This window comes from Semicossyphus pulcher, unplaced genomic scaffold (genome assembly GCF_022749685.1).
Source record: "Semicossyphus pulcher isolate SPU_LCO1_2020_fin unplaced genomic scaffold, fSemPul1.0.p SCAF_12, whole genome shotgun sequence".
Taxonomy (NCBI): domain Eukaryota; kingdom Metazoa; phylum Chordata; class Actinopteri; order Labriformes; family Labridae; genus Semicossyphus; species Semicossyphus pulcher.
The window spans coordinates 13056753-13074589 of record NW_027211626.1 but is presented as its reverse complement, the minus strand read 5'-3'; the positions used below and the strand labels follow the sequence as shown (position 1 = coordinate 13074589).

Sequence of the window (17837 nt, the reverse complement as noted above, 5' to 3'; positions counted from 1 at the left end):
ATTTACCTGGGGGAGACTGTTGACTGTATTACAAGCCCAGCAACAAATGAAACTGTTGTTCTTTTTTCTCACAGTAACCGTTACTCTAGAGCTACTTCTCATATGTATTAGGTTCATAGTAAATGCACTTTGAAAGCGTACCAAGTCGTGGTCCGGACTTCTGAGGCGGAAACAAATAATTCCAGAATTTGTTTCTCACCGGTTTACTTTACTGGGGGAACATACCGGAAGTCATCGTTCAATCCCTGTGCGACGTTGTGTGGACGGATATTATTTACATCCCTGCATTCGCTATTATACTATTTACCTTATATTAAGTAAGTATCTCTTGTTTTTGTAATATGACCCAGACGAAACACGTATTTGGAAAGCTTAAATTACGGTACATGAAGACCTTCAGTTAGCTAACGTCAGCTAGCTAACCTCACGTTACTGTTAGCCAGAATGCTAGTGAAAGCTAGGTTAGCATGCTAACTGTGTCTTTGTAAAGGCAATAGAAAGCAATTCACAGCGAGATCAACGTTTTTACATGTGTAAATTACATTTAATTTCTCAAACAGAGAAAGAGAGAGAGAAAATAGTAAGATGTCTAATCCCGAAATCTCGCTTCTTTTTTTTTTTTTTAACTACAAAGTGATATAAACGCCTTAACTTAGCAGGCTTTGAATTCAGTTTTCGATCATTTTGCTAATCTTGTGTCGTTCTCCGTATATATCTGCAAAAACTTGTACAACATTCTGACAATTTGTCCTTCTATGTCCAGAGCTTCAGTGACTCTCATCGCGATAATGACCGACAGATACAACATCCACAGTCAGCTGGAGCATCTTCAGTCTAAGTACATCGGCACAGGACACGCAGACACCAGCAAGTGGGAATGGCTGGTCAACCAGCACAGAGACTCTTACTGCTCCTACATGGGACATTTTGACCTGCTCAACTACTTCTCTGTGGCCGAGAACGAGAGCAAAGCACGTGTCCGCTTCAACCTGATGGAGAAGATGCTCCAACCATGCGGACCACCAGCAGACAAACCTGATGATGCCTAGATCACACTGGAGTGAGATGTAGTGGTGTTTTTTACTGCATATTTTTGTCAAAGCCATGCTTCTCTGAAAATTCAGAGCACAGAATGGACCCACATAAGATCCCTGGACACACTGACCTTTACATATTTTGCAAAAAGGTGAATTACTAGCTGTCATGTTTTTTTTTATCAACTGTTGGAGATGTATTCTCAGTTAAAATTTCTGTTGTGATTTAATTAAATTTGACTTTCTTTACGATGACATTTTCACTTACAAGTATTTTTTCTTATTTTATATTTGATTGTTCATGGGTCAGTTCAGTCAAAGGACACCTGCTCAATCATTCATGCATTACTGATTAAAATGTATTTATGTTTCATCACAACCAGTCTACATATGGGTGTTTGGCAATTTAAAGTGAAGCCATAAAAGTACCGGGAAACCACGTGCACTTGATGCTGTAATGCTATGGGAGGGATAAACACAATCCTTCCAAAGTATCTGCACGTTAGGTATTCTAATGTTGTAAAGAGCTGTCTGTGTTCCCAAATCCTCCATATGTTGTCAGTTATAGGTAACATTCTGGTCAATATGGTATAAATATATATATTGAGCTTCACATAATATTTATACAGCAACCCCTCATGTCCATTTTATCATATACTTAAGTGTTTCCTTTTCCTATATGTAGATTTAATCAGTGTCATTAAGGGAACTAATTAGGCAAATTCCATAGTATGCATACACAGTTATGTCAGCTAGGTAATATATCAGTCATGGACATATTGTATTACTTTCTTGTACGGCCTTTATAGATTTTTTTAAACAGCAGGAAAGGAACCATTGAGCTGCAATCTGATTTCCACAGAGAAGAGGATAAAAGGTCACAGAAAGAAGGTTACTGGTTAATAGGGATAGACTATCGGCCGGGACGATATTCGGCATTATGACGCATATCGGCATCAGCCTTTTTTTTCTTTTCTTTTTTTTTGTAAATCCGACGGCCGATAAGAGATCAATTTAAGACTGGGTTATTTTTGCTCTGATGCATATGCTAAAAGGCATTTAAACAAAGTTAAGTGTTGGAGTTTGTAATATTCAAAATTTTGACGCCAATATTTTCACTTTTACTGCAAATGAATATCAGCTTCAAATATCGGTTATCAGCCTCCTTGACTACTAATAATCGGTATCGGTATCGGCCCTGAAAAAACCATATCGGTCTATCTCTACTGGTTAATGTAACCATTAAAAAAAAGATGAAACAAAAAACTGCCTAAAAATGAAAAATTAATTCCAGCATAACCGGGAAGAAAGTCCCAGCCTGGAACTGAAGGAAACAGTGTCTCAGCATGTGTATCCTTGTTGGCTTTTTTGAGGCTAAAAATCTGTGCGAATGCATCCTGATAAAAGGTCATGACTCATACACGCATATGCCGTTTCCATTTTGCACATTTCAGTCATAAAACAGTCTGTTTGGAGAATGTGAACTGTAAGCTGGAACATTATCAACCTCAAACACGGCCACGAAGCCTCTGGGCTGCGTGTATATGTTCCAAAGTGACTTAATTTCATGTGTGGCCTTGTAGACTCAACATGTTGTCCGCCTACACAGCCGCTTACATATGTACGACATTCAGGCACACACACACGCACCATTGTACCGAATCATCCACCCACACATTTGAGTGCACAAAGATCAGCTGTGCTAGACTTTAACACGCAGCCTGAGATGCTGCAATTCATTTTGTGTGATAGTCACATAAAAGATTACATAACTGAGTGTTTAAAGTGCGTTAATGTCCATTTTAGAGGCAACAGTATGCCGGAGGGGAAAAAAACATCATATGAAGAGGTGCGTGACTCTCATGCATGATGCTGAGAGTGTTAAAATCTGGTCTGGTAGTTTTAATTTACATATCTGAAAAAGCAAGTGATGGCAATTAGATCTCAGAGTGCAAATTAACTTCTCAAGCAGTGGCATATGTTTAAAAGCAGCTCAGGGTACACATTAACACAATTATTCCTGTGCTGAGTTTGAATCAGTGCCTTTGATCTCCATCTACTTAGCAGAGAAAATGATTTTTATAATGCAAATAGCCTCAGGGTGGTTATAGTAGAATAAATCTTTGAAGCTGCAGTCAATAATAGGCTCTTATGTGACTGAAGAGGGAGGCAAGAAGCAAAGTGTGGCAAGACAAAAAGGCTGCAGGAGCGGTTGTTTCACTTGCTGACTTCAGGTGATTTATCAAAACATACTGTCAGCTAGATTCACGCGAACACAGACACTAGGCAGGAGAGGATGCTGTGCATGAGTCATTGTTGGATTGAGAGACAAGCCAGTGGGTGCCAAGGAAGTTCTTATGCTGCACATCACGTCTGCGGCGCGCGTGTGTGTGTGTGTGTTGGAGGGTTTCTTCGTGGGGTAAGTCCTTGCCATCTGTCCTCACCGTGAGAGTCGTGAAGACGGCTCTGCCAAGTCAGGCGTGAAAGCAACGTGAGGTCTGTCCGTGTGCACTCGCACTCACATTAAATACTCGCATAAACTGGTTGACATGTTCTCTCTGAGACACGAGCGCTTAAATAGACGTGTCTGCTCCTCAGTTTCCGGCCACATTAGTGAGATGGACTTTGTTTTTTGAATAGCGATTTGTTTTAAAAAGCTTGCAGGTGGGTGTACTTTCATTATAAGCAATTACACCCCCACACAGAGGAGCTGAAGCACTCAGGGAGAAAACCTCTTATGACTTTTTCTTTTTTAAAAGAAATGGAAAATAATAATTAACACCAGATAGCAGAAATGATTGAATATGCACCCACATTTTTCCATCATTAGAAGGATTTTTATAGAGAAACAAGGTCCTTTTGCTTTCTATGTAGAGATCTCCCAACACCACATTTCCATACCTATAGAGACTAGACATGCTGACTCTGTGCAGATTTTACATTAATGCTGTCATAGATGTATAGCCAGACTCAGTATACTGAATCCTACCCCTAGAAACAAGCTAAGCACCTAGCTTAAAACAAGCTAAACTAGCATTAGCTGCAGCTGCATTAGCTCATGGCCCCTCCTGACTTCCTGTGTATGCAGAACAGCTTCAGAAAAACACAGATTTTAAACAGTAAACTGCTTTTTTTTGTTGCATTTTTACTGGTTTTAATTATCTTAGAAATAAAATAAAGCCCTTAAATGTGTGATGGCAAACCACGGATGGCTGACAACTGTGGCTAAAGTTAGCGCCGCACTGTTGTTGTTTGCTATTGTCACATGATTAATGTACAGTTATCAGTTCTTTCCTGATACTTTATAACAGTAGTTGTATATGGCAGCCATAACATATTGCTGTGTAGACTGCTTATTGTTGACGAGAAGAAATACGCTTTGGGGGGAGTAATAAATTATGCTATCTTATCGATTACCGGTGTGATCGCCGATACTCAATTTAACATTTTTAGGCTGTATTGGAGTCATTCTGATGATGGTATTGGTGTCAGAACAGCTCTAGGTATGTGGAAAATATAGATTTTCAATTTTTTTTTATTTTTAAAGATTGCTTTTTTGGCCTATTATGCCTTAATTGGTTGAGAGGACAGTGGATACTCTTGGAAACGGGAAGAGAGAAAGGGGGAAAACACCAAACGAGGCTAAGGGTGGGAGTCGAGCCCGGGGGCCACTGCATCCAGGACTGCAGCCTCTTTACATGGGCCCGAATATATAGATACTATACCAATAAATGAAGTGAGAAGTGTTTTACCAACTATTTCTTTGTAAGTATTTTTATTGTTTTCCACAGCAAAGGGAAAAGCTGTGTAACTGAAACAGCTTGTTCTGTTTTGTTGATTCCCCCTTGAGTCCTTCACACCGACTACAATAAATACTGAGTCCTGACAGTCAACACGTACACACAATAAAGACATAAAAACTTTCTGTGCACTCTTATTCACATATTTTATTTGCAGTAAACACTGTGTTGAAAAAGGTTCTGAGAAATTATTGATCACATTTAAAATGTTATGAATAAAGATATTGAATACCCTCAAGAGCTCCTTGTTTGATGCATGAGCCCTATTACTTGTAGAGTAAGATGTATTTTGTTTTCCCTAACTGTAGTGTTAGACTATAAATATTTTATACTTTAATTTCATACCGCTGCAGTTCTGAGGGTGTTGATCTACAGCCACAAAAACAAAGAGGTTAAAGTTAAAGTATTACACTGCAGCAGATGTGTTCAGGTGTTCAACGAAGCGCTTTAAGAGTGATGCCCAAACTACAGTATTAGGATTGATAGTTGGTCCCTCTTCTAACCTGAGCTGAAAAGCTAGCAATCAGTACAGAGGATGCTAACCTGCCATGTTAGCATGGCCCAGCTGTCATTGGGCGAGAGACGGGGTACACCCTGGACTGATCAGCAGCAACAGGGCTGACACATAGAGACAAATAACCTTTCATGCTCACACTCACACCTACAGGCAATTTTAGAGTCACTAATTAACCGAGCATGTCTTTGGACTGTGGGAGGAAGCTGGAGTACCTGGAGGGAACCCACGCAAGCACGGGGAGAACATGCAAACGCCACACAGAAAGGCCCCCTACATCTGAACCTCCGAGCTGCGAGAGACATTGTAACCACTGCACCACCGTGCAGCCCTTGATTTATCTCATAGTGGTTAATTGATAATTAAATTTTTATAGAGAGATTCATATTCCTGGATGATAGAATTAAAATGACTTTGATGATGCCCTGACTTGTCCTTCAGAGCCTCCCTGAAGTTGATTTTAGAGAAAGACTTCAAAAGCTGTTTCATGTGTTGTCATTAAATTTGGTGATTAAATTTGTCCAACTGTGACTTTATCTGTTGCCCTCTGAGATTAGTGCTTATTACCAAATGTTAGCATGCTAACTCGCTTAATTAAGATGGTGAACATGTTAAACCTCGTACTTGATAAATGTCAGTATGCCATGCTAGCTTTAGCATGTAGCTCAATGCACAAGTACAGTCTTAAAGAGCCACTGTGTTGCCTCATGTATCCATATATGTGTTTCCTGCCTTCAGCTGCAGTTACATGTTTGAGAGTTTTTAATTTAATAGACTGAATAATTTGCAGAGAATTTTCCCTTATCTGATTGTAGTCAGTTTCACTTAGGACATGCGGATCGTTTTTTCCTCACCTCATTTCATTTTATTTTCCTTATCTCCGCAAGAACTCAAGCTGAAACACGACAGGAAAATTAGGTCCATTTAAAGCACTTCAACTCTACTTAGAGGATCTATGACGCTGCTACCAAAGTCAGGGCTGATACAACATCCCACAGCCCGACACCCACTGAATCGATCACATCAGGCGTGGCAGCTCATTATCACCTCACCTCTGCGACTACTCAGGATCCTGCAGTGTCTGAGTAGTCGAGGCAATTAATTCCATTCCACGTCACGACCCTCTGAATGTAACGGTAAGACTCCAAACTGCACGGGAACGGGTGCTTGATTGCCTTTTTAAATGGCTCCTGACAAGGTGAATTGTATCTTTTAATGACCACTTGGCTTCTCTGTGTTCATGCTTGTTTGGCTGATGGTACACACATCCCCTCTCTCCGCTGAGCACACAGGAGCTCAGCCAAAAGGGTGAAAAGGTCCAGGAAGCACATTCACCCTCATCAAATATGAATGCTCCCACAATCCAATTATCTCTGCCGGGCTCTGCCACCCACCTGTTTCATCCATCTATCCTCTATCTATTTTTCTCCTCCGCAAAACTCCTCACTCTCATCTTCTTTACCGCTCACACCCCCTCATGCAAACCTCATCACCTACCGGTTTTCTTTTTCAGCACTTTCTGTCCTTTCATTCTCCATTTTCACGGCTCAGATAGGCTTAGCAGTGGAGCGGAAACATCGAAGACAAAACACACAGTAATGACTCTGCAGCGGGGACAAACACATTAATATGTTCCACAAAGAATGGAGTGCATGCGTGGAATGAATTTCCCTAACCAAATGCAAACACACATTTCGATGAATAAAGGCAATCGGACGGGGAAAACGGATGATATTCAGTCTGAACAGCTTCTGCAGCATTTTGTAGCTGGGAAAGTTTAACGTAGAAACACCTTAGCTTAACAAATCTGATTTAACTGCAAAACCTTTCTCTTATCACGAGCTTCTAAGCACAGAAAATTAACAGCTTTTGGGGGAAAAAGTGAAAGTAATTTGAGAAGTGAAATGCACGCTTGACAGTACGACAGGATGGAATAAAGCCTCCAATAATCACACGTTTTCTACCCTTGCAGCCGTTTCACACAGATGATTAACGGCCACCCTTTTTCAATTGAGTTAGACCTGCAGTACAGACCTCCAGGCAGTGTGCCAGGGATAAGAAGTGCCTTCCCCTGCTTCCTGAAAAACTTTATTATCTTGGGAAGTGTGTGTGTCTTGTGTGTTTTACAGCTGGTATGACCTCTAGACTAAAAGGTGGCAACATTCTGGCTCAGTTCATATTTAAGGAAGAGGTTAACATTTATGCGAAGAAAAAATATGGCCAAGGTTGATTTTAGAGTGAACAGATAGGTGTTAGTGGTGGTTTAAGGGTGAAAGATGTGTGTGAGAGAGAGCAGGAGGTTTACGACCACCGTGGTCCACGAGGGCATCTTTCAGAGAGAAGCACCAGCTGCTGCAGTTCTCTGACTGTCCTTCTTTGCTCTATAAAACACATTACCACCACTCTTAGATTTATATATTTCTATATCGGAGGAGCTGCAACCAAATGGGCATACACTAAGAGCAATATTATTTATATTTTTCCCGTCATCGAGGTCGAGCAGAAGCACCCATGTGCTGTAAAATCAATCCCAAAGCGAGTTATCAGGCCCCTCAACATAAGACCTGCTGCTGATTCAGTCTCTCATTTTCTACCGTCTCCGTCTCTGCAGCCTTTTGCAGCCTCTCCTCGTCCCCTGTATCCTTCGATCTCTATGCGTCTCATTTCCTCTTCCTCTCCTTAAGAACCAACTCCATTACGCCCACATCCTCTTTAAATGCTGGCAAGCTGGTGCTCTCGATGAGGCTGAATAGATAGGGTTGGAATTGGATGCTTTAATGGTCATTGGCATGGAAACCTTCCATATAAACTAAAAAGCACATTCAGTCAAAGGTTTGGAGATGTTTGCAACACAGGCATTAGGGTAACGCGCACTCGAAGAACAGAAAATCCAGCGTGCAATAAACAATGAGATCAGAACAGTACACTGGAAGAGAATTCACAGAAGTAGCATTTCTCAGAAATCTATTAGGGAAAATGTAGTTTTAATGGCTGTCACATTGTTTGCATACTGCATGCTGAGGATGCATTTGTATTTACTGTTCCTATTCTGGAAGCAGAAATTAAAGTTACTGGAAAATGCTTTTTTTTTTTTTAAGTACAGTAAAGAAGAATTATACTGAAATTAGTCAGTGTTGCTTTAGTTTTACTTCAATGTACAGTGTTGTTTTTGCGCATTACTGTTGTCACAACAATATGCATTGTGACTGGAAGCTACAGCTCATTGAGACTGTACATAGGCAAAAAGCTAAATACTAGTGTTAGCAACATACTCACAAAGACGATGCTAACAGACCAATGTTCAGTAGCCTATGTTTACCCTTAAACTACAAGTAGCCGATGCAACCACCGCGATGTTGCCCAACTTATCATATTCACATGGCGGCCATTGAGCTCAAATGCTGCTATGATGTGAAACTGCTAGTTTACAAATCATAAAAACATAAGAAATCTAACAAATTGTTATGATTTCACTGCTGAGTATTAAAAATAAAGGGACATTGGGACATATTTCAAGTTTAAACAGCATATTTGATAACCCATTAGGTCCAGTTAGACAACAGCGAATGCTAGCATTCAACCAAGTCCTAGCTAACATTACTTTTAGCTTACATTACTGTTAGCTAGGAATATCGCCTTTCTTATCGCTTTGACGACACTTTCAGGCGGTAAAGTTAGCATTCAACCACCTCTTAGATAACATTATTATTTGCTGATATAACACAATATAATTGGAAAGGCATACATTCCTAGCTGGAGGTAAAATTAGCCAGGAAGGGGTTGAATGACAATGTAGGCTAGCTAATGGTAGCTAATAAGATATCGAACATGTTATTCAAAGTAGGAAATCTAACACAATGTTATGATTTCACTGATTATTAGTGAAAAAAAGTGACTTTGGGTATAACCCATAAATCTAGTTAGACAACAACGAATGCTAGTGTTGAACCAAGTCCTAGCTAACCTTACTGTTAGCTCGGAATATCGCCTTTCTTATCGCTTTGACAACACTTTCCAGTGGAACGGTTAGCATTCAACCACCTCTTAGATAACATTATTATTTGCTGATGTAACACATTACAATTGGAAAGGCATACATTCCTAACTAGAAGTAAAATCAGCCAGGAAGGAAGGGGTTGAATGACAATGTAAGCTAGATAATAGGAGCTAATAAGATATCTAATATGTTATTTAAGCTTGTAATTTGGCATGGTGTCCTTGCAGATTTTTGCTGTGCATTGACTTTTCAGTTGCCTACAGTGTGAAACAGTAGTATGACATTAATGCACAATTTGGGCATCCCACCCTGACTGTGATGTCAGAGGAAAATGGCCACTATGTGAATACGGTCAATGGATGGAGAATTTCAGTTTCTAAGCCTTGAGTTTGGCACTTGCTATCACTTTAAAAAATAAAATAAAGTCAGACTTCCTTTTGCAACCAGTGGAGTCGCCCTGCTTGCCAGTAGACAGGATGCAGGTTTGAGACACTTCGGCTTGGCTCCATTTTTCAGCCTCAAAGATCTTTGCTAATTTGTGCCAACAGCTTCATAAGTTTTGTAGGCTTTTGGTTGTAAAACAAAGTACGGATCAAATTAAACCCTTTCCCCAGTGGTGGAGGTGAGATGAGAAAATCCAGTTGTTCCAGTTCATCATTAGAGGGACGTAAATGTATTCAGACATTTCATAAGAATCCACTTGATACTGTAGCTGTTGAGTAATTTTCCTGAGAACCACAAATGTCGACCCCATGGTGGTTGTAAAAGTAGAATCCCTGCAGGGTCTCCAAAGTCCATTATGATTCATCCTCTGGGCACATTGAAGATCTGTATAATATCTAATGGTAATCAGTCTAACAGCTGAGTTTATTCTGGACTAAAGTGGTGAAGCAGCTAACATGGCTAAACATCAAAATGTCTCACTTTTCTCAGAACTGTTTGTCCTCAAGTTACCCAAGCAGACACTCAGTGAGAGCCAAGAGGCACAGCAAGGTTCAATAAAGATCTCCCAGAGTAATTACACTGCCATCCTCGACTGTATTTCATATTCATGGAAGGTTATGAGAGAAGCCGAGTAAAAGGCTTTCTTCATTTTGTCCAATATCCTGGAAAGGCTTAATTGGCACTAATTGCTACAGTTTGGTGTTCCCAGACAGGCTCTAAATTTCTCTTATAGCTCTTCTTGGAGCATCAATGAAAATTTAAAAAGGAACGTTGGCACCGTTTTTCATTAGTTCAGGAAATTTCCAAGGAATTATGTAATGTATTTAAAAATTCAACTCTACTGATAATAAGTGTCTGGCGCCATGTCGGGTCTCTGAAGAGTGAATTAGGGAAACTGGCCTCCAAGGACTGAGCTTTGAAAAGCGCAACCAGCAAAAATTCAATGATAGGGGGATCAATGAAAATGTACTTTTTCTTACCTGATAGTTGAGCAAATGTATTATCGTATTAGTGGTGAAAAGGTAAGAGGAAGGTGTTCCAACTGGTCCAACTGTTTCTGTGCGCTTAACTGCTGCACTTTTGCTCTTTGTCACCATATCGTAAAACTGATCATATGACAAGAAAAACTCGGATGACAAGTTAGATGTTTTTTCATGATTCTTTATGTACAAAAACAATATACACCGTTTGGACGTAACAGTAGCGGTTTTGGGGGATATACAACACCATCCAATGACTTCAGAGATCAATCCGGTGTCAAAAACATACAGTAAAGGAGTCCATGTGAAATAGGCAGTTATGATCTAAAGTGTGTGAGTCACTTGGGAATATCCAGTAAATCCTGAAACCCTACTGTGAATTAAATGTAATCAAGAAAAGATGACATGCTTTCGATCGATAGCAGCGGCAGAAGCAGCAGCGTGATTATGGCTCGTCAGAAACTGGGGATTTGATTTGGTGAAATCGACACGAAAGCAGACATCCTCTAATGTAAACATTTAAAAGAACTGGTGGAAGTCTCCAGTACTTCAAATTAATAGAAAAGGCTGTAAAAGTGTCCATGAATGTTTTAACAAAACCAAAGCTATGTTAGAGGAAGACTTTTTCAAATGTAATTGCATTTTCAGTACTCTAATTTGACGTATTCCGCCCCGTGAACAATGCAAAGAAACGTTTGTCTGATAACTTTTAATGCTTCTTTGAGTCTAACTCTGGGAAGTTTTATTGTGTTTGTCTTACAGGTCCCATAGACTACAAGATGAGATGAAGCAGACGGGTCATAAAAGATTTTACAGGACTCGCTCCGTGTGATTAATACTGACTGTTTATGAGCACCAACTGTCAGGGCTCTCGGCTGCTTTGTCTAGATGCCGTACATAATGATGCACTAAATTATATCGAATTATGCATCCGTCCTGCCGGGACAAAAAAAAAGTTCAGGCCAGGACTACTCGGTCAATATTTTTTGTTATATGTCACCAATGTTTTAAAAGAGATAACACCTAGATTAACGCTAAAGAATCTTATTCTGTAACACTTGAGTTGTAACATCTGTTTGGCATTTATAAGGAGAAGTTTTTCGTTACTTTAGCATTAACAAAAGTTAAGCAGTAGAAAATGTGTCATTAAAAGGTAAAACTGTTTGGCAAGCAGTATCATAATTACTTTTTTCATATATAACACCTCCTTATTTTACATTTCTTAATCATATCTTATGTTCAGATAGAGACAGGAAAAACAGCCGCTTTACAGACGTGTGTTAGTTGCGTTAGCTCCGCCTACCCTCTCTGGCAGACCAGCCACTGCTGGGTGATGGAAAACACGTCACTGACTGGGCGCCGCTTGTGATTTTTTCCACGAAAGTTGCCACAGTAATTATGCAAAAGCAAAGGCTTTCAGCCATAGGCTCAATCACCATTGTGTTACCTCATTCTGCGATAGATAGTGATTTAACAGACATTTATTTAAATGAAAATCTTCAAGATTATCACTTTAACTTAGTCTAGATTTTTTCTGTCTTTGTTTAAGTGATGGAAGAATACATCTGTGTGTCTTTTAACACCAATCTTCAAGTCTCATCCTGTTTTTTTCCAGTTGGTGCAGGTTTGAACTCTGGTACTCTGAAGAAATAAATGAAGGGTGAGGTCCTGAAGGGTTTTAAATTGATTCTACCTGACCATCCATGAAATACCTGCTGCATTGCATCTGCTGAGTCCAGTTAAAGTGAGGGTGGGACAGAATATGAAGTAACTTGAACTATGAACTTGAACTCCCTATATGATGTCTTGTACATGGTGTGCTTAGGAAACAGGTGGGTTTGGTAAAGTCAGCACATATATGTCCACTGAATTGCTCATTGTATCGTCTGGGGATGATAAAAAACACAACTAAAATCAGAGCTTAAAACATTCACATCAAAGTTCTATTGGATCATATTGGTAGTAAAACTGATTTCATTGTATGCACATGCTCGATATACATTCTGTACAAAATAATCAATATATAACAACATAGACATTGACATCATTGAATACTGTGGTTTCTTTTTCGCTGTACATAACTCCATGTTATAACATTCAGAGTGAATGTGTCCTCTCTTAGTTTGTTTGAGAAGAACGTCGAGTGTTGTAGAGGAGGGAGGTCTATTCTGAGAGCACCAGCCTTTGGACGTCAGCAGGCTCAACCTGTCAATCACTATTCAACCAACATCTCCTTTATAGTCCAAATATGCTGGGATGAAATTTTATATAATAACTTGTTTTTTTTGGCCAAGCTTCTTGAATCAGTCCTAAAATATTTGAAGAGCAACTTATAGGTTCAGTTTTTCTTCCTTCTACATGTCACTTCCTCCTTTCAGAAGTTTGTCTTTCTGTTAGCTCAACCAAACATTCACACAAAACAAATCATTAATAATTGATCCCCTTTACATCTTGCATGAACACCTCTCGAGTATTCAGGTTTATTTTCTCAACAGAGCCCTAAAAGCAGATAATCAGTAAGTGTACCAAAAGGGGATTTATGATTCAAATGACCGACCCATGACAGTCTAACAATCCGCCAAAGATTGCACAAAATAGAAATGTAATCCATAGAGCATTGGAATATAAAGAGAGATACTTCTTGTCCTGCTAAGAACACGTATACGCTTTAGTTTTGCCTTACATGTGATATTCAAGGAAAAGTTTGATATTACTAGAAACAATAATATATACATAAACACATTTTTGCCAGCAGTTAGCAGAGAAGATCGATACCCCACATGCCTGGATGTTATAAATATAAACCTACAACCAGCAGCGATTAGCTTAGCTTAGCTTAGCACAAAGACTGGAAATAGGGGGTTATAGCTACCCTGGCTGAGTCTTTTTTACATGTTTGACACATTTCACACAACCAGCTGCCAGTATTTATGCTAAGCTAAGCTAATATTATGCTAGCTGTAATTTCAGTTTTGGTAATTGGTCAATCTTCTGTTCTTAATTTCATCAGGAAAATGAATAAGTGCATTTCAGCGCTTCACCTCGCGATTGTTTTGTCTTCAACTATCAGCTGATTAGAAGGATAAGAGTAACTTTTAAATAGATTAGAACAGCAGAAACATGCCTTGTAATATTCCAGAGTTGATGTCTTCAGATCCAATTTCAATTGTAGATTTTATCCAACTGACAGTCGATCATTTTTAAAAAATCTATTTTACAATAAATTGTAAAAGTGTATTTTCCATACAGTTGAAAAACTGCTTTAAATTCTTAAATTCATTCGAGACAAATCAAACTGTGTGTTGATAAAACCGATCTGAATTCAAGGTGCATGTTAGGGCAAGATGTAAAGGGGCCACTTATTAGCAACTCACGTATCCGTCACATTCTGAAGATTCAATTGCAAAAACATGTTCAATGAAATAGAAAATAAAGTACTTCTCTACTCCTCCTGACCAGCGGATTGCTTCCTAACAAAATCATACCTGTAAACTCTCAAACAAGAAGGCCAACGTACAATCAATTTCTGCTTTTTGATTGGCACCAAGTCACTCTGATAGATAGAGAGAGAGAGAGAGAGAGAGAGAGAGAGAGAGAGAGAGAGAGAGAGAGAGAGAGAGAGAGAGAGAGAGAGAGAGAGAAAGAGAGAGCTCCAGCCAAAGCCTAAAATAAAAAGAAACAAAGCCTGAAAATCAGAAAGTCCAGCACTTTGTGATCAAAGGTTTGCACTTAATAACTCAACACAGGAAATTTGATGGTGCATTATCACCATGAGTCACCATGCTCATCATGTACAAGTGCTGAGGGAACAGAATTGGCTAAAATTGGAGTGATTGCACTTTACTATCACAGCCTCAGGTATCCACCGAACCCTATATATAAATATAACACTCGCAGGTTATTCTTCTTCATCTACATAAACGTCTTTGTCCGTGCAGACTATAACTCTGATGATATAATGCCCTCTAGTGGCAAATATACTTTAAATATGTCTAAAAATTAACTGCAGTATACCAGATCCAACTCCAAGAGCATAAACACACCCCATCTGATCTATGACATAGGCACTGACATCAGCAGGCATCCATCCAATCACTCCCATTTCCTGTTGTAGGAGGATGCCCATATTTGGCCATTTGGCAGTTTATGTCAAGGCAGACCTTGGCAAGAACACAAACTGAGCCACATTCATCACTAAGAGGGTCATTTTTCCTCCCTCGAACGTCTCATTACAAGGCCTAATGTGAGCCAAAACAACAAACAAAAACATCATTCACCAGCAGGTTCTGGCCAGCCACAATAAATAATCAGAGCTATACACACAACTGTTCTGACTATAGATATGTGCAAATGTTTCACTGGTGTCCATGGATGCCAAAGGCCTTAAGACACACCTGTAGCTGTCACTATAGACAGAAATACATATCATCTTCAGGTGTAGGAGAGGGTCGAGCTGTGTACTGAGGGTGTGGAGGGCCGGGGGACTGCTGGGAGCTGTGGAGTGGAGAGCTCGTGGTGCTGACGTCCAGCTGGCTGTGAGAGCACTCAGGGCCGATGGAATCTGAAAACAGAAACAAACAGGCTTTAGATCCAGACTTTGAACGTGTCAATGCAATTGTAGGTTCTTGAATAGTTTTCTTTTTTTATTGTTGTTGTTTAAGTGGGAGACAACGGGAGATCCAAATAAAGAATGAAAAATAAAGGCTTTGTTCATTTTGTTGATCTACTGTTGGCATTGTTTTTAGTTTTTAACTCTGCCTTGTAAGGTGACCTTGAGTGTTCTGAAAGGCGCCTATAAATAAAATGTATTATTATTATTATTATTATGTCCCACCCCCTCCAATACAAAATAACAGGATAGGCCTATCAGCTGTCAATAAAAAATGGTGATGCTCCTTTTCCAACGTCTGAACCTAACCAATCACAGCAATATTGCAGCAACCTCCATCCACAGGTCAGGGGGGTATACTATGAAGCAGGATTTGTGGTTATCGCGGTAACTACAAGGTTAACTCGCAGCTGGTTCACTTCTTACCGGGGTAGATCACCATGGTAACTTATGCTGAACACCTAACCTGCTCCGGAGCAGGTTATGTCCGAGATAAGAGATCAACCTGAACTAAGCGCCACCTATTGACCAATTGGGTCTCTTGATTTAGGAGCTCTGTGAGCAGATCGTCAGAGGGATGAGGCAGAAAAAGACTGGTAAAACACTTCCTCTTTACCGTATGATTTTATTAAATATATTCATGAAAAATATTTATTCTGCTTAACTGATACATCCACAACAGAGGCTGATAAAAAAAATGAAGCCTGAAGTACTTTTGTACTAAATCTGATATAAAAGTAAGCATTCGTACTTTAAATTGTGGTTTTATAGGCCGTTAATTCTTTATTTGCTCCATGGGTCCGTTTGATACGGCTGGGCTGAAAGGATACGGTCTTAATCTGTCATTAACGAAAATACATCTGTGCAACGTATTAGTCTAATGTAATAGGCTAAACGAGTGTTATAATATATGGTGCTCTAATGATGGAGCAGTGATAGCTACTATTATATTTGCGCATTTACACAGTCTGCTTTTTTTTTAGCTGTTTGTCCTTCCTGCATTCAGCAGCTGCAGCTGAGCAGATTTTAGTCTGGATTACTTCTTCATATCTTCCCAAATTCATAGTTTGCCTTGAGTTTGTAAAATATGCCGATCAGCTGACGGCAGACGTGTTTAGATTGGTCATTTGCTCCAAACAACAGCCCTTTTATGTGAACGTGCTCATAGAAACCCTGGGTTGACTTATTGAGTTGATAACCAGCGTCGTGTGACCGTTTAGCACGATTGTTAGGTTAGGTAAAGCCTGATCTAATTGGAATCTGCAAATCAATCAAAACAAATACATGTTTTAGACCCTGCATAAATCACTTACAGTATCTTACTTAAACATTTCCATTGCTTATAATTACTATAGAGTAAAGACTTAGGCATATTAAGGCTGCCATTTTTAATTCAAAATATAAAAGATACTAAAATTAAGTGAGAAATCATCTCTTTGACTTAAAGTATCACAAGGCCATGCCGTCTATACTCGAGCAGGATGTGTTTATGAAATGCATTGCCATGCTCTCCTATTAATACACTGCTGTAGGTTGTTTTTATTTATTAACACAAGATGGACACATTTTGGATTTGACACCACAGATGAAAACATTTGAGTAATATTGTTTTTAAAACGAGGCAGAGGAGGCACCATGAATGAAAGATATAACTCTGCAGTGTCGTTTATTGTCTGTCTACATTGGTTGCCCTCAAATTGTCAGCATAAATAACATGTTTGTTCTCACTTCTTAAAACTGGATTTTTCTTTTTAAATGTGTAACAGCACTAACAGTGATCATAAATGTAATATATTTATGATATCATGGATACAGTGCGCTGCAGAGAATGACTTTAGAGAATGAAAATGGTGTTAAGTTGCTTTTGTATTGTTTTTGCTTAAGATTGAAAACTGATGCAATCTCTGCAGCAATAGTCAAAGGAGCTATTGTTTTCAGAAGTTATTATGTAACCAAAAACAGTGCTCAGACTGGCAAAGCTTTACAGTTCTCCTGAGGGCTGAGAAACAATCAGCGGGCAGTGCAACAAACAAAAGAACAAACAAGTGATATTCATCCACAACACGGGGATTCTCCAGATGTGTTTACGGAACAATAAAGAATACAGCAGAAACATGAAGAAGTGATGCCAGACAGAGGGCAGCTGCAGAGCTGACAAAGGGTGTCTAAGCTGGTGCACTTACTCTCTCTGCGCTCCGTACAGCAACAACAGAAACCACGTCACACAGCTAATGACATGAGAGGGAGTGAACCTGAACCTTATTAGCAATCAATGCCTGAGGCTAATGAACTGGAGTCCACTCAAGTGTATATGTCCTGATGTTAATGTGGTCAGAGGAAATGGCTTTTGAGGACCAGAATAATTGAAATATTGATCAGCGCAAGCTAATAAGCAGGATTTACAGTGATGAATCATTAATAACGTGTACTTTCTAGTCAGAGTTTGTTGAATGGTGGTC

At 39.5% G+C, this 17837-nt stretch overlaps 2 protein-coding genes across 2 annotated transcripts in view; one reads left to right on the top strand and one right to left on the bottom strand.

The window, feature by feature from the left end:
- The first annotated feature begins 225 nt into the window (after positions 1-225).
- sf3b5 (splicing factor 3b, subunit 5) lies at positions 226-1289 on the top strand. The gene is made up of 2 exons (XM_069659168.1): positions 226-317; positions 764-1289. The coding sequence occupies exon 2, from the start codon at positions 789-791 to the stop codon at positions 1047-1049; it is 261 nt and encodes an 86-aa protein (XP_069515269.1). The 5' UTR covers positions 226-317; positions 764-788; the 3' UTR covers positions 1050-1289.
- A 13055-nt stretch (positions 1290-14344) lies between these two features.
- The window catches only part of phactr2 (phosphatase and actin regulator 2), a 41880-nt gene continuing 38387 nt past the window's right edge, over positions 14345-17837 (bottom strand). Inside the window, exon 13 of the mRNA XM_069658637.1 lies at positions 14345-15330. Coding sequence (XP_069514738.1) covers positions 15315-15330 — 16 coding nt within the window. The 3' untranslated portion in view covers positions 14345-15314. The remainder of the gene's footprint in view (positions 15331-17837) is intronic.

Excerpts from the sequence above, each read along its gene's own strand:
- sf3b5 (XM_069659168.1), top strand. The coding sequence starts at position 789 with ATGACCGACAGATACAACATCCACAGTCAGCTGGAGCATCTTCAGTCT.